This window comes from Ptychodera flava (genome assembly GCF_041260155.1).
Source record: "Ptychodera flava strain L36383 chromosome 23 unlocalized genomic scaffold, AS_Pfla_20210202 Scaffold_23__1_contigs__length_28996876_pilon, whole genome shotgun sequence".
Taxonomy (NCBI): Eukaryota; Metazoa; Hemichordata; class Enteropneusta; family Ptychoderidae; genus Ptychodera; species Ptychodera flava.
The window spans coordinates 16,430,627-16,448,963 of NW_027248277.1; the positions used below are offsets into that span (position 1 = coordinate 16,430,627).

General features: G+C 37.0%; 1 protein-coding gene across 1 annotated transcript; it reads left to right on the forward strand.

Annotated features, from left to right (window-relative positions):
- Nucleotides 1-683: 683 nt before the first annotated feature.
- Nucleotides 684-18,231, forward strand: LOC139123622 (uncharacterized). Its single transcript, XM_070689788.1, has 6 exons — nucleotides 684-886; nucleotides 2,945-3,038; nucleotides 8,342-8,737; nucleotides 8,909-8,929; nucleotides 14,519-14,539; nucleotides 16,873-18,231. The coding sequence occupies exons 2-6, from the start codon at nucleotides 2,975-2,977 to the stop codon at nucleotides 16,971-16,973; spliced, it is 603 nt and encodes a 200-aa protein (XP_070545889.1). The 5' UTR covers nucleotides 684-886; nucleotides 2,945-2,974; the 3' UTR covers nucleotides 16,974-18,231.
- The last annotated feature ends 106 nt before the right edge of the window (nucleotides 18,232-18,337 follow it).

Below are 18,337 nucleotides of genomic sequence, written 5' to 3' on the forward strand. Positions count from 1 at the left end.
CGGCTTCAGTGTGAAATGCGGTCATTTCAGGTCTCATCAGCCTTCTATCAGCAGCTCGTGGCAAAATATCTACTGTATTCTCCCGCCATTACAGATCAAGATGAGCAAAATAAGTGATCGATTGCTAGCTAAAAATTGGATAGGTACATTTTAATGTCATGAGTTCTCTTCAGTTTTGTGGAGGGGGTGTTTCGTTGGATTTTTACCGAGTTGAGTCAAATCGAGAATTCAGATGCCGATTTCGTTATAAACACCATTCATCAACCGTTCAACCATTTGCCTGACTGTATGTATAGTGCTGTGGATAATTGAGAAAGGTATTACATATGAAAGTGTCTTGTTCAATTTAGGTTAAGGACGCATCGACTTTTACGTCGAGGTAGGATGGCAATGGGCCCCTTTCATCACTGATATGACATTTGCTTTCCTTTAAAATTAATTTATTTTCTCTCTTTGTCTTCAAAACCAGAATGATAAAAAGCAATAATGATTAGTGATAATTTGTGAACTTTCAGTGATAGACACAGTCAAAAATTTTGCTGAGGGGCTTATTGTCTTCAGTTCCCCCACCTAAAAATGGAACGTTCATGCCATGAGATTATGTCCTGGCGTTTTGTGACGTAGGCTGGACATTTTCTGTTACTATGGAAACGAGGTTGGTGGTTTGTTTATCATTGAATTATAAAAACTGTGCAACGAGCTCGTCAAACATAGACCCATCCTACGTGAACAGTTAGAGGGAGATTGCGGTCTCTTGAAGGGTCTAGCCAATCAAGTCTTGGGATTTGATGCTTAAAACTGTCGATAATAACGGTTCGGTGGGGATATGTAACACACAGGTCTACTCTAGCTCAAGGATAAATTATCGGATTCTGTGATTCGATCGGTAAGGACATTTCTAATATTTTCAAGAACGTGTTTTAATCTAGACTGTCGACTGTCGTTTCCGCCATTTCAGGTGAAGCTAGAAGCCATGGTGTGACAGCTAGCAGTTTAAACTTGCACGCCCCTTTCCTTCTATATTTCAAGGCACGTGCACAGCAATCTGAGGAAAAAGGTAGTTTGTACATGTATTAATACAAACACATCAATTACTAATAAATTCCTTTACATAAATCATGTAAACAACACTTATAAGTGTACAATAGCAATACCTTCAGAGAACAAGATGCTGTCTGCTAGATCGCAATTAATATTGTACATCCATTTCACCTACTCTGTCCTCTGCATATACATCCATACTGACAGACTACACATGCCTTACCTCCTATTGATTTCTTTGCATTAATTATCTTTATTATAATGAGCTTATGGTTATAGAACACAATGTATTGTCCGCTGGAATATGAAAGAAAGAGTGTGCATCCATTTCACCTACCCTGTCTTATACATCATACTACCAACTATACTTGCACATTTTTTCATTAATTTCTTGGCGTAAATTATCTCAATTATAATTAGCACCTGTATGGTAGCTAATGGCTATAGAACACAATGCATCACTTATCTGCTGGAATGAAAGAAAGTGTGCATTCCTTTACCTAGCATGCCCTGTGCATATACACCCATACTAACAGACTGCACATACCTTGACTCATAATTAAATTCTTTGCATAAATTATTTCTATTATAATTAGCACCTATATACTAGCTTATGGCTATAGAACACAATGCATTGTCTGCTGGAATGAAAGAGAGTGTGCATCCGTTTCACCTATCCTGTGTTACACATATACATCCATAGTTACAAATACACTTGCCCCATTTCTTTATTAATTTCTTTGCGTAAATTATCTCCATTATAGCATCTATATGCTAGCTCATGACTATAGAACACAATGCATCGTCTGCTGGAATGAAAGAAGAGTATGTATCCATTTTACATACCCTGTCTTATACATATACATCTATAACAAACTACACTTGTCGCATTTCTTAATTAATTTCTTTGCATAAATTGAATTTATTGTCATTAGCACCTGCATATGCCGCTCATGGCTATAGAACACAATGCAAGGAATGAAAGAAAGAGTGTGCATCCATTTCCCTATCCTGTTAATTAAGACACAAGGTACCGGTATGTGTAGTCTGTTAGTGAGGATGTATGTGCAGAGAATAGGATCGATGAAATGGATGCGCACTCATTCTTTCAATCCAGCAGACCATGCATTCTGTTCTTAAGCCGTAAGCTGGCATACATGTGCTTATTACAATAAAGATACTTTTTGCAATAGCTATTATAAAAAAGCTAGAATAAAGGTGTTAATTATAATCGAGGCAATTTATGCAAATTATTTAAGAGTTAAGGTATGGGCAGTCTGTTAATATAAATTGGTATGCACAAATAGGGTAGGTGAAATAGATGTATACTTTCTTATTTTCAAGCAGACAATGGATGCATTGTTTGCCATAGCCATTAGCTAGCATACAGGTGTGATTATAATTGCTCAATAATGTCCTCGCTTCTTAAAATGTATGTAATTGTTGATTGACTTCTGACATATCGCATTGTTGGTGTGGTGCAGTGGCTGGCAGGGCTCTCCCTCTTGCGTTCTCTTTCATCACGTATGAGAAGTCAGCTACAAATAGAAGCTCATAGGAAACAAAACCCCACGGAGCCCACGCAAATAGTATTCAATGAGCTTATATATCACAAGAAAAGTGATGTCGAGAAAATCAAAGTCTCGTAATTACGAGAATTCAAAACTCGTCATTACGAGAATTTTTTTGGTTTTTTTCTTACAAATATGGCACGAATACGCTTCCGTAGTATCCTACACCAGTTAGTTTTATAAATATTTGTCTTTGTTTGTTTGCGTTTTGTTTTACCCAGTGTTTCCTTTTCAGTTAAAGTTTTTAAGATGCTTGTAAATAGGACTTTATCCCGCAGGATTTCGAAATAGATAAATAAATAAATAAATATGTTTTTTTGGATCTATTTTAGTGTGATATTCATCTTTGTTTGCCCTCAAAAATGAAGACATCCGAGAGGATTACTTCGTTGATAACTGTGATTTTGATCACCTGGACTGAAGTTAGTAAGTAGACATTTACTGTTTCATAGATTCTGTGTATGTTTTCTTGGCTATATGCCCATACCATGTGCCTTAGTCATGATGGATTGCACAGGGTATAGCATTACTGCAATAACTGTCGCTTTGACGGCTAATTATAATCGACAAAAATTGCGAAATTGCGAAATAGCGAAACTAAGAAATAAAGAAACTGAAAAATTGAGAAATTAAACTATGCTTGATACGATATCAATAACAAACGTCGTCACTTACAATATAGTAGAAATTTGATATTATTGAACGCCATCTTGAATATAGAGCACCTTGACGGGTACGCTTAAGCCAAATTCAAGTGCCACAGGCCACTTGACACATGCCAAATTTCACGATTCACGTTCTGCAGTTTACACCAGAAAATACATTTTCACTCCAATTTACTTTTATCGATGCATCTACACTGATAAATCAACATTAGCATTTCAACGGCGCCTTCTATATGCATTAAGTGATGACCTGTGGTATGTGTGTTTAAGAATTCTACATGTAGGGGCCTAGGTTAGTACAATGAAGGACTGGACAACCTATGGGTGGACGGCCGGTGTTTTTTTTCAAAATGATGCTGCGCATAAAATAGTAGCCCTTCAAAAGTGCTTGCAAGAAAAAAGTTCCTCTCCCCAATTTTCATGTGCAACAAACATGACTCTCCCCTGTGTTCTCTTCTTTACACTACTATTGAGGTTCGGTCTTCGCCTTACACTTCGATCATGGGCTTTCGATCGACTACCCGAGCAACGCTGCACGTAACTTTGGCTTTGATGTGCAAAACATTTGTTCACATGAGTGGGACACTTGAAAAACTCTCCATCGTCAAATGATTAAATTACCGACCGACAAATACTCCTTTAATACTAGTTTTCCCGTCAGTATGGTTATGGTGTAATCTTGTAAGCTTGATGACCCAGGATGACCTGGTTGAAGGACAGTTATGCTTGTAGGCGAGACCAAATGGGTACATACAGTTAAAATGCGTTGTAGTCGTCAGTGCACGGAGGTCCAAATTTCTATAATTTGGTTCCCTGACCGATTTCAACCGCTGGCTGCGCTGCTAACGAAAATAGGGTTAGGTATGGGCTAATGCATTTATGTTGCAGTCAGAATTTTGATCATATTAATGAGCACAGTCACATGATCAGATAATGTAATGAGCGCATCTGTACAGTGGCAAGCTTGGAAATTCGATGATGAAACATCGAACGTTTTAGTTGTTTGCACGGCTTCACTTTAAAGTCTCTGATTTTGTATTTCTATGATTGTATTTAGTGGTGAAATGCCGATTATCGTCTATTTTTTTCTCAGACGTGACCTTGTGACCCTGGTGACCTTAGGCGTATACGGCAATGCCTCAAAAGTCAATGATTTTGTCGACATAGGATGCTTGCTTCGGGAAATTATGGAAGTAAAATGACTCCACGAACATAGAGAAATCTAAATTCGAAGGTACCCCCAAATTGGAAATACAACGCAATCACTGCACTCGTACTTTTGACCAATGACAGCCATGCTTACAAAAGCGCATACCTGACCCTGTTTTCATCAGCAACTAGCGCAGCCAGTTGCAGATATATGTCAGCACAGACAAAGAGAAACAGACTAGCAACGGGTATTATTCAAGGCGTGAAGCGGTTACGTTGCCTCAGCTGGCTCTCGCCTCGCTTTTCCGAAGAGTGCTGACCATACATCCTTCGGTAATTTTCGGATTTTCCTCAATTGTTAAGCGAAAGTATGTTCGGCAAAGTTGTGTTGTTGTTGTCGTGTGGTGCTGAGCGGAATTGGCGTGCTGGCAAAAACGGAGTGTTTTGAGCTTCAGGAAAGTGAGTTTTACCATTTTAAAAATTCCTCTCATATTTTATGAATATATAATGAGTGTGTTTGAACAAAATTTGAAAGTCTTTTATCGGTCTGGTTTTACTCAATAGTTTACGGTCAGTCATACCGCCTTTTACACGTTCGTCAAGGAAGGACATGTTTATGAAATGCTGGCGTGTTATGTTTTGATTAGCGTGAAGCAGTGTTTCTGCCATGAGATCTCACAAAGAAACTATGGTTGCGACGCGACTGGCAGTGCGATGCCATTGCGTCGTATTTTTCGCATAATCTCGTGCAATTATCAACCACAAACAGTCTCCAAAAAGTTTAACACCTTTAAAGCTCATTTTAATATGAAAAGGCCATAGTCTACCGAGACGACCATGGAACAAAAGGCATGCCGCGTTTCTAGTTTGTTTCTCTATTTGTCTGTGATGTCAGGGATCAAGACTACAAATTTATACATATTAGCTTAGGAAAAACAGCCCACTTTTGACGTCATCGCATTCCTGAGCAGTTGGTTATAGCCAGACCTCGTCGCATGCGGTTACTCGCAGGAGGTAGCAATGACAGCTGAAAGTAAACCACATACAGCAATAATTCATAACAGGTTCAGTAATTATAGTAAGAATCTACCGACCTGAGAGAGTAGCAGAGAGAATACTCCGGCAATTTTATGTTGTGCGTTTGTGAAAGAACAGGAATGCAGATAACAGAGGCACGGATTTACGACGTGTGGTGGAAGGAATCTGAGGTGGAGTGCGCTCAAAAATTGAAAGCTACAAGGGGTGTGCTAAAAATGTTGAGAGGAAGCTTAACAAGGGAGGGCTACTCAATTTTGTTGAAAATGTACAGAAGCATTTAGTGCAGTTTAAATCAAATGATATACAAATGGCAGAAAAGAATGAAATACAATGGATTATAAAATGGTTCAATTTACAAAAAATATGCTACATTTCGATATGTATGTATACTAATTATATTAACTTTCAATACAAAATGAGTAATTTCTGAGTATTTCTTGACTAAAAAAGAATAGTATACTTGCCTAATCTAGCATGAGGAAAATCTACTCGCTATTCTATAGGGCATTGATTATTTGGGAGAATATGTAAACTTTAACGAAGCTCATTCCACATAGTACACAAAACATTAGACTGCCTCGATAACGAATCCATCTTTTATTGCAAGAAATAATTTGTCATATTCCAAAAATATCTGGGCAATAGAAATTCTTGTATCTTTCAACCAAATGTTAATCTGATCTCTACATGTACTTTAATTTTTGTTTTCTATTTCTTTTTAATTTTCCCTTTCCCCTTTGACACAAGTTTTGGCGATCTCTTGATAAACGCAATATTGCAGGAACAAAGTATGATACCATATATGAATGAAATGCATAAAATGCATTCTTATAAATGTTAAAATATAAAGAGGATATCATGGAGTAATGCTCTCAGCAGATACTGTTATTAGTGTACAGGGTCTAGGACAAAACTGAACTGTTGTGAATTCATCCTTTATTATAACAGAATGTATATTTTAATTGACTTAAGTTCAATAATTATTTTAACATTTAACCGTATCCTTTAGAGGCTTTTCAAATTACACGGCTGCTGAGGTTGTTTTGAAAATACAAAGTTGCAAACAAATAATGAATGAATAAAATAAAAATTCTGAATCTGACTGTTGGTCTATTGATATGACAAATGACACAATAAAATCGCAGATTTGCCATTCCTGCAGATTTTTAATCTTCAATCTCATGCAAAACTAAACAGGGTTTTCTTACCAGGTACAAAATGTATTGTCATTGTTAGATTGTTGAATATTGTGACCAAAACACTGATCATGCGAAAAATTGTGATAAAAATATCAGTTTTCAATGTCATTTTTTTATTTTACCTAATGCAAAACAAAGTGAATCACCTCTCAGATTGCACACATTAATTTCTCAAAATTTTCAATGCGAGAGGACCCCTTTCAAGCTTTTCCCCCTTGGATGTCCGATGTCATTTTCTAACAGTTTTACGTTGTTTCATAACAGTTTTACTTTGCTTAAAACAAATTGAAAACACTTCTCACCTTGCACCATACTGAACTATCGCACACATAAATTTCCCAAATTTTCCACGCAAGAAAGGGGACATCCCCTTTCGGGCATTCTCCCCCTCAGCCCCTTGCGTGTTCTCCCCTGTACTTTAAAAATTCTTCCCTGTAAGATATCCCAGTAAAAATGCCTGCCATGATACCCATCCAAATTGAACAATGGATACTGGTTATAGCCGGATGTTTCATATTTACATCTTGTTGTGACTTGGAATTTCATTTTGTTGGTTGCACCTTTTTATCCGTCGTGAGACAACTGATGGTAATCTAGCAGTGTAAACCAGGATTTGAATAGTCTTTATTATTGCTGTATTGTTGTAAATTGTACAAATACATTTATTGATGTTTAGCTTTTCTAAGTTGGGGGTGGTCAAAATTTCTGTGTTAGAGACTGAGGGTGATTACTCAAATTTATCATGGTTGGCTAGGGAGTTTCCAATAAAATTCCTCCGACCCCTCCCCCAACCCCGAACCACTGACCGTAAAAATGACGGCTCCCTAAAGCAAAGACAATGAAGCATCAGGGCTAGAGATATACTCTGACGATAATGATGATGGTACCGTGATTGATGAAATCGACAGAGGCACGAGGAGGTACAAGGATACCGAGGGGGGGCACTGTGGGGCAGTGGATAGGGTATCGGTCTCACCGTCAGACGATGGTTGGTTAGAGACCCATTAGGTCCACAGTAACGTACTCATTGTCGGAGGATGGCACTTTACTTTAACCCCCTTGCTCCCCTGAGCAGTCTGTAATGGATACCTCATCCTGCAAGTGGCCCTTTGCCTGCATGTTACACTAACTGTACATGTTTTCCGTACAGAAGTAACCGACGTTGACATTCTTATTGGAATCTTATTCAGTTTGTCGTCTTCAAAATGCTTATGTATGAGATCGAGGAAAGACTTTCCTAAGTTTGTTCTGACCAATTTCGAGAAATGCGGATACCACAATAACGTTTCGCTCTCTAGTGTTCTTATTTCGGCTGGTTCTTCCTTCTCATCCATATATCATAGGATCTACTTTAGTCTTACGTTATGAACGCCCTTCATCACTTAAATGAATGGAAATATATTCATTCATTTATAGATTGATTGATTTATTTCTTATTTATTTTTTGATTTCTTTATTTAATTATTCATTTCTTAATGTATTTATCTATTTATTTATTTATTTATTTATTTATTTATTTATATACTCTCCAGGCAGTTTTTCTTGTCATAATTACACAATTGTAAAATGTTCTTTGCCAAACTAAAACATATAAAGTGTGTGACATAAGAGAGAGAGAGAGAGAGAGTAAAATTTTGAATTCTAGCTAACTTCTTTATCTTTCCCTGTTTATTCGCAGATTCTCTTCTGATGGTTAAAGAAGATTCGTTCGTCATTACCGGTCCTGAATCTCTTACGTTTAGTCCTTACTACTATACCGATTTTACCTTCTCGGTCAACTTGTACATACAAAGTGGTGGCGACGAGTTTGACAGCGACATAGTTTCTCAATTCACCTTTTTCTTTAGTAATTATGATACAGATATTAAAACCAATGATGGTCACATTGGCTCCGCTTACGCTTTATCAATGGGACAATCGCCCGAGGATATTCCGATACCACCTGAAGGGGTTAACATAACTGGCTGGACGGTGGCTATGAGGCCTGATCTGGGAAATTGTCATCATTACAAATACATATGTTTTACACCTGCAAGCATCGTAAGCTGTTTTGACGCCACAGATATGATTGATTGTAAGTACTTTTTCACTAAACTCATCGTTGCCCAAAGACAAATTATGTTGTCTCACTGAATGCAATATGAAAATCCAACTCTTTTGAGCTCAGAGCCCAATGTATACATTGGACTACATATACAACTTCCCGAACTTTGTTAGTAATGTCAGTATTTTGTTTGTTTTGCAGGCAACAGTACCGTAACTCTGGGTAAGTTTATTTGGCTTTAGTTGGTGGCATAAGCAGATATGAAATGAAATTCATACATACAAACTTATGTACGTACGTACGTACATACATACATACATACATACATACATACATACATACCTAGAGATTTGCATATCATGGCGGCCTGAACAGACGTGTGCTCTCCAACCTCCGCAAGCTTTTTTCTGTTTCTTCAAAAATTGAGAGTTTATTCACCTTGGCTGCAATAATTATTGACATTACATCATTGTGGTTCATGTGAACTACTTTTTTTAGCCATATGGTACGTAAGAGTAAAAAAAGACAACGGCAGAAGTCTTCGACAAGTTCCACGTGTGGTCTTGACATGGCGTCTAATGCTGCTACCGTGAGTATTGGCAATGAGAGTGTTACGCAACATGATGATCAAGATATTTTCCCGCAACTGTCGTCACCAGAACTGAAGGCTTTGGCAACGATACTTACTAAGCAAAATGAAACTTTGTCACTCAAAATAGACCAAGTGAAAGAAGAGTTAACTCTAGAAATCTCCTCGGTCGTCGCTAAATTGAACTCAACGGTGGAAAATGTTACAGACTTGAAGGAAAGGGTCGCTGACGTGGAACGCTGTCAAGAGTGCCAGTCATCGGAGATTGATTCCCTGCGTAAGATGCTAGCTAATGAGCGTCGTGAGCGGATAACTGCTCAGCTGTTATTAGATAGATATAGTCGAAATATGATATAATTATACGTGGTATCCACTATGAGAAAGATGAAGATTTAGAACGCAAAACTCGGACCTTTTTGAAGAACTCGTTAAAACTCCCGACGGCTGAAACCGTACAATTGAGTTCCGTTCATCGTCTTGGTACGCCTTCTGAAAATCGCCCGTCTCCTCCAGTTATTACAAGGTTTGTCAGTCTCAGCGATAGGAATGATGTGCTTAGTCGTGGACATTTATTGAAGGACACCAACTTTGTCGTTCATGAACATTTACCACCTGCCTTACAGAATGCACGCAATAAACTGTTGCCTGCGTATTACACGGCCAAGAAAGATGGCCACCGTGTCAAGTTACGAGTACCACCACGAGACTGTTGTGCTTTGTTAATTATTGACGGTAAAGAGAGCAAACGCTTAGATGCAGTGGTTTAATTTTTTTATATGTGAATAACTTGTCCAGATATACACTGAATTTAAAATTTGTCACAGTTGTTTTTCGGGGGTTTTCCCTTGTCTCTCTCATATTGTTAGTCGCGAGGTTGGAGACGCTTGCTTTTCCCCGTTGTGCTCCATCTGTTGGCGCCTCGTCTGAAGTTAGGTCGTGTTTCGGTTTTGTTGTTTGTTGTTTTTTCTTGTGCTTTGTTTTCATAGTTCCTTTTTTGTTTTTTTTTTGTCCTTGTGTGTTGATGTTTCCCTTTTGTTTGCTTTCTTCCTTTCTTTTTTATGTCATGGCAATCCCCATTTTCAGCTATTGTATACATTTGGTGTATTTTGTAAGTTATTTATTTCAGTTATTATTTCCCACTACTTACATATATGGCTGTTACTTCCAAAGTTGAAATTGCTTCATATAATTGCAATGGATTAGCAAATTCAGTTAAAAGAAGAGAGATCTTTACTTGGTTGCGAGATAAATCTTACAACATTTATTGTTTGCAAGAACTCACTCCACTGTATGTAATGAAAGTTACTGGAAAGCTGAATGGGGTGCGGATATTTTTTTTCAGTCATGGTACTAGTAATCGGAGAGGGATTGCAATTCTTTTGAAAAATAATTTTTCGTATACAGTAGCCAAGTGTAGATTCTGAGGGTAGGTGGATTATGATGGATATTACTGTTGATACTCATCGGTTCATTCTTGTTTGTTTATATGCCCCAAATGATGATAATCCCCTTTTCTTTGAGAATATCCATTCACAAATTGTCGATTTCTGTGGTGATGTGTCTGATATCATCATTTGCGGGGACTTTAACACCGTTCAAGATGATTTGGTTGACAGAGTAGGTAGTGGAAAGAATGTTTATCATCGGAATGCATTCGAGAGCATTAAACATTTAATGCATTCGTGGGACTTGCATGACATCTGGCGATTACGTAACCCTTCTGTAAGGCGATACACGTGGAGGAGAGGCAATTCGGCCAGTAGGATTGATTATTTTTTAGTGCCATTTTCTTTTGTCTCAAAAATAACAGGTGTTACCATCGGCGAAAGATATCGCTCAGATCATCACCTTATTGGTATTGGTTTGGAAACTAATGTTTTCACACGTGGAAAGGGGTATTGGCATTTCAATAATTCTCTCCTCAAAGACCAAAATTTCATTATCCATTCACAACGTTTTATTTCCAATTTCTTTGTTGCTAATAATGGCTCTGCAAACCCTCACAGTGTTTGGGATGCCTTTAAATGTGCTTTTAGAGGTCACTGTATTAAGTTTAGTTCATTTAAGCAACGCAAAAGAACAGAAAAGGAGAATTGTCTTATTAGAGAAATTAATGAATTACATGCCATCATTGATTCTGGGTCTAGTCATTGTCAAGGTGACCTTTCTCTCCGTTTGTCATTGAAACAGGAAGAACTTGAGTCTCTGTATGCAGAGAGAACAGGTGGTCTCATTATTCGTGCTAAAGCTAGGTGGATGGCTGATGGCGAACGTCCGACGAAATATTTTCTTAATCTTGTTCACAGGAATTATTCGAGGAAAAATGTCATGACTTTAGTACAGTCCGACGGTACCATTCTATCAGACCCATTACAGATTTTGAGTGAAGAAGTTTTGTTTACAGGAAACTTTATTCATTCGATCATCCCCCGATTTTACTAGCAATGAAAATTGCCATACTTTCTTTCCTGATAATTTTGCTTGTCGTCTAGGTAGATCTGAACGGGAAACCTGTGAAGGTTTAATTACGATCAATGAGTTGTGGCAAGCTATCAGATCCTTCCCAACTGGAAAATCTCCTGGCTTGGACGGTATTCCGGTTGAAGTTTATAAAACTTTTTCAAAGAATTATGTACACCCATGCTTCAATGTTTTAATTATTCATATAATCTTGGGTTTTTATCATCCTCACAAAGAGAAGGGCTATTATCACTTCTTTTGAAACAGGATGCACAAGGTAATGATAAGGATCCAGTGTTTCTTAAAAATTGGCGACCTTTAACTTTGCTTTGTTGTGATACTCGCATTTTGGCCAAGTGTCTTTCATTGCGAGTAAAACGGGTTATCACAAATATTATAAATGAGGACCAAACAGGTTTTATTCATGGTAGATTTATAGCAGATAATATTAGGAGGATTCTTGAAATTATAGAATTGTATGAGAAGAATAATGAGCCTGGATTGGTCTTTATTGCCGATTTTGAAAAGGCCTTCGATAAAGTGAGATGGGATTTTATTTTTAAGTGCTTGGATTTTTTCAATTTTGGTCCTTCATTTATGTCATGGGTGAAAGTTATGTATAACAACATTTCTAGTCGTATTATTAATTATGGTCATATTTCTGATAATTTTAGTCTCTCTCGGGGCGTTCGACAAGGTTGTCCGCTGTCACCTTACTTATTTGTAATTGCTGTAGAGATTCTAGCGATTCGAGTAAGAAGTTGTAAAGAACTAAAAGGTCTTAAAACAGGTCCCTTCGAAAATAAGATTTCACAATACGCCGACGATACTAACTTCCCAACTGAACCAGACCCTGGTTCTTTTTATGCATTACTTGATATCTTGAATGTGTTTTCCATAATATCAGGGTTACAACCTAATTATGATAAATGCAAGGTGCTACGTATTGGGTCACTTAAAACACAGATTTTCATATCAATACCAAATGTCCCCTAATTTGGACGGATGGCGATGTTAATGTTCTTGGTATCCAGATTCCAAGAGATTTATCATATCTTGTTGATGCTAATTTTTATCCACGTTTTGAAAAGGCGAGGAAGTTACTGCAGCCATGGCAGGGTAGGGGGCTCACTCTTTACGGGAAAGTAACAGTTATTAAATCTTTGGTTAATTCACAGTTTACCTATTTGTTTATGTCTCTCCCTTCACCCAATAGCGACTTCTTCAAGAAGTACAATACTTTAATTTTTAATTTTTTGTGGGGAGGTAAACGAGACAAGATTAAGAGATGTACTATACAAACTCCTATGAAAATGGGGGTCTTAAGTTAACAAATTTGAGTGTTTTAACCTCACGCTTAAGACTGCCTGGTTTATTAGACTCTTGTGTAATGATAGTTTATTTTGCAGTAAGTGGTATAAATATTTGCTTTCCAGTTTTGGTGGTCCTCCTTTTTATTATGTTAATTTAGACAAGACTGATTTTGATCTCTTAAAGCCCATTAGTTCTGTTTTCTTACGAGAAATTTTTTCAGCGTGGCTGCAGTATAACTTCACCACTGTTGTTGACAAGGTAGATGTTTGCCAACAACTGATCTGTTATAATTCTAAAATACGTATTACAGACAAGCCAATAATGAGGAAACGCTTTTTGAGAATAGTATAATTTTTATTAACGATCTTCTTGACGATAATTGTAAGTTTTTTAGTTATGAAAATGTCATCACAATGTATGGTAATATCTGTACTCGCTTTCAGTACAATCAATTATTGTCTGCAATACCAACAGATTGGAAGAATATTTTACAGAGTTCACATTCATCAAAATTACAGGTCTGTAGGCCTAATTTTCGCAATCCTAAATGTTTGTCTGGTTTAAAAATTAACAGAGAGATTTACACTTTCTTTGTAAATATAGAACACCTGAGGACCTTCCTCCACACATAGTTTGTTACTGGTACGATTTATTTGATGAGATAATATTTCTGAAAAAGTTGTTAGTGCTTCCATTCCAATTAACTAGTGATATTAAGCTATGGAATTTTCAATATAAGTTGATAATGAAGATTCTTCCCTCAAATCGATTACTTATAAATGGCAACTAATTAATTCACCGATATGTAATTTTTGCAATGAGGTTGAAGAGGATTATTATCATTTATTTTGGGATTGTATTTATGTAAATCGTTTTTGGATTTCAGTAAAGGAGTGGTTTCAAATGGTTACACTAAATACCATAACGCTTAATGCAATCTACTGTATACTTGGCGACTCGTGTTCGAGTTCTAGTTTACTTATAAATCTCATCTTCCTTATGGGACGCTTTTATATTTTTAGATGTAAAAATGCTAATTCACTGCCAAATGTTCTTCAGTTTAAATTGTACGTGAATTCTGTTTACAAAACAGAAAAGTATGTAGCAATGTCAAAAGATAGGCAAAGGATACATGTTGAAAAGTGGGGAGATTTTGTGAACTTTTTTGATGGTTAGCTTTTCTTCTTTCTGTGTTGTCTTTCTTTTTCCTCAGGTCTTTTCTGTTTTCTTTATGATTGTTTTTTCAACAAAAAAAATAAAAAATAAAAAACCTATTTACATACATACATACATACATACATACATACATACATACATACATACATACATACATACATACATACATACATACATACATACATACATACGACTTTTTAAATTTGAAAGTTTTGCGCATTGTAACATTTCGATCTTTGTTAATTAATGTCAGTATTTTGTTTGTTTTGCAGGCAACAGTACCGTGAATCTGGGTAAGTTTATTCATCTCTAGTTGGTAGCATAACCAGATATGAAATGAAAATGCTCACGTGTTTCATGAAATGTTGCAATTATGTGAAATTTGAACTTTTTGCCACATGTTTGCAACTCCATAGAAAGTGTTATGATCAACATAATGAACAAGATGCACCACAGATTAATTATAAAGTTCATTAATTATTCAAATATACCAGGTTAAAACAATATTGAAGTCATTTCACATTTTTATGTCAGCTAATTTATAGTATGCATATCTGATGAGCTTTCACAGTTTTGCATATATAGCTTTAAGGACCTGACCAAAGGCATTACACTTGCTATGTAAAATGGAAATATAATGACACAGTTAAAGAAATTAAGCATTTTTATTTCAGCTATTTACATATTGTATACTTAATGACCTTTAGAATTATTCTGTGGTGAATATTGCAATGCAGTTGCAAAACATGTGGCAAAGGTTCAAATTTACACATCACTGCAATATATAATAAAGCACGTGAGCATTTTCATTTCATATCTGGTTATACGATAGAGACGGTTTCTCATTCCTCTGTACAGAAACTTGCCTTTCAGTTATGGACAATATGACATTATCGATAAGCCTTTAATAACCTGAGGACATAAATTGAACTATTTCGAAATAACCGCTCGACGGAGTAGATGTACAATTTTCAGAATACTCGCACAGACGATATGTTATAGTTGCGCTTCCACAACTACACGGTCACCAAGGATTGGCATATAACAAGATAGGGCAAAAGAGGCGCGGAAGCAATAATTACCTCTATGCAGTCACCGCTTGGTGGAGCATTGCTTTCCGTCCCAACCCAAGAGAAATTAAGTGATTGTCTACTGTGATTAAAGTTCAATGTCCGTGCTAATATAAGGAGTTTTGATACAAAACACAAGGAAACATAACTATGCAGAGTTCTTTCACCGTTTATCAACGTGCCAGGATTGTGAAAAATATCGATTTTCTTCAAGACAATAACTCATCCCTATAGGTTAACGAAAACTTGTTGACATGTTATTACTGAAAATGAACCTCTCATCGTTTGTGATTACTGTTATAATTGAAGAATGCAACGAAACCCTTGCATTTTTTTTGCATTTTCAAAACTTCAAAACTCACGATGATTTACCGAATTTTGCTGAGCTTATATAGATCACACTCATTATATATATATATATATATATATATATATATATATATATATATATATATATATATATATATATATATATATATATATATCCCGACCAACATGCTTTTACTTCCAAAGGGTCTGTTAACGGAAACACTTTTATGTTACGCCCTGGGCGTTAACATCCAATTGTGCGCCATTCTAGCATTTCTGTATTAGAATGTGAAATTTTATGTGAAACAAAATACGATGATGAGCTAGATAGCATGGTACCTCACCTGGGTAGAAATCAGTATGTCCTGAAAGGATGTTGATAAAATGGGGATACACTTGAGCGTTGATCGACTTTTGAGTGATTTTCCATGTGGTATCAAATATCTCTATTCCTTGATGTTGTAAAATGCTACGTCAGCAGACAAAATCGGGCACCCATCTTCAGTGTGCCTTTCAAGTAACAAGAGTGTGGTGTACAAGTTTCATTTCACTATAATCACTCTAGATTTGGTTTACTAATCTCGACCCCCCCCCCCCTCCACGAGAACTTCTGGTCCTTCCCTTTGATGGTTGCAGACAAGCACTGTTGTGACAAGTTTCATTACCCAGACTGCACTTCGAGGAGCTCCAATCCTGCCGATTCCAAGTGCAAGCCTCGGTAACAAAGACCATATTGTGGCATATGGTTACATTTTCTGTATTATTTTACCAGATTAGTGCAGTGGTCTTTAGCGTTTACCTGTGGCTTTAAGCTTTCACTCCGTATGGTACTTGAGCGTATGCAGTGGTTACTGGCTCACAAAGCTTCGCAGTCATTACAATATTACACAATGACATCGCTACCGACCCGGGAGAATTTGCTGAATTTTTCTGCTCTTGGGACAAGTCTTTTTTCTCAAATCCGAAAACAATGCCAATCCTTATGTGTGTTTCCGGTAAGATGCCTCAGAAAATAAAGGTTGGCAAGTCGGATGATTTTTTTGTTGGCTGAGACCAATAAAAAAACAAGATAAAATTTAGAGATTACTCAGTTTGTTATGGAAAATTCGAATATAATATCTGGAGTTGGCGGGGTTTCCTAGGGTAGGTCGGGTTACCGGAATCCCACATATGTCTTGTTTTTCATATATCCTTACTGCTAATTTTTACCAATTTTTTTCGCATTTCGTTTGTTCTAATCATTGCAGCTACAGGTTGTGATGGTGGAAACGCTCTTTCGGCGGCTGGACTGATCGTTGCCATGGCAACTCTCCTGCAGCTGGCCAGTTACATTTCTGGACAAGGATAACTGCTGGGGCAGAAGATGTAAGCCGCGCCCATGCAAGCAAGTTCATCCCAGGAAGCGTCGTGTTTTTTACTTAAATTTCACTTTTTAAATCGAGTTGAAGGAAGAAAATTACTCCATTCATCTTCTGGCTTGTTAAATAGTTTTTGCATCATTTTGCGGTTATTGTCCTACACTGTAAAAACTACGCCAAACATGTTCCAACGCATCCGTAATCCTAGCCATCAGTGTACAGTGATGAACCGGCAATCTTCGGAACTGAGAACTGCAGGTCAATCAAAGGGAAGAGATGGTCGGAACTGCGCCTGTGCGATTTTCTTGTTTACAAATAATGTATTTCTTGCATGATATCTGGTTGAAACACGTCAGGATAGCTAAAACTATTGAATTCTACGGTTACATCTTTCGTCAAACGCCGAACGTACCTTGGATATAGCATCGATCGTATGGGTGCCATACGACTTTTGAGCGCAGTTCGAATCCAAGCGACCCTTTCCCTTTCATGGTAAACATCTGAAACGACACCATAAGTTTTCAGCAATGCCATGCGGTCCGGATTTATTATGCTGTCTAATATTGAATATTAATGGTCAAAACATTGTAAAAAAATTATATTATGTAGGGCTAAGCCCTTGGAGTCGCGCCAGAGGTTAAGATTAGAAATTTTATTTCCGTCTGACGATGCACAGTCGACGCTTACATGGTCAATAATAGTATTGATTCACGATTAGTGATAAGAAAGAAAAAGGAGAATTAATTGATACTTCCTATAAAAATTTGTAAGACCTCTACGAATTGCGTAAATAATTAATTCACACACCCAGGCCCAGTTCAACCTCTGATGAAAACAGTTCACACATGCTATCAAGCAGGTATAGATTTTCTGTGTCATTTGCCACAAAGTTGGACATAAATCGGCAATTTTTACAATGGTAACGACCCACTTTGTTTAATGAGGGACGAATTGTGCCATTTTTATCGTTGCAATAGCAAATGTACTGCCCAACTTCCAATTGCAGGCTGAAAACTAGCGTCCCGACGAAAAACTGACAGGTTTTGACACAGAGAGCGCTCTAATACCAATTCCAAGCATTCTTAGCCTTTGTCCTCGTTCATACGCAAGACACTTTTCTCTCTTTCCCTATCTTTAAAGACGATATCTTGTATAAATGACGAGATGGAGAATAATATTTACTAGCTAATAGCAGTCACTGTGATATATTTTATAAATGGCGTGTAAAAATATAATAAGTGCACGTTTCGTATTTGTTTCTTTCCAAGGGCTAAAAATCATGGCGGCGCCCATGAATTTAGTGGGGTACACTTCCTTTCTGTGTGAAAAGACCAAAAACAAAGTATTGTCATCG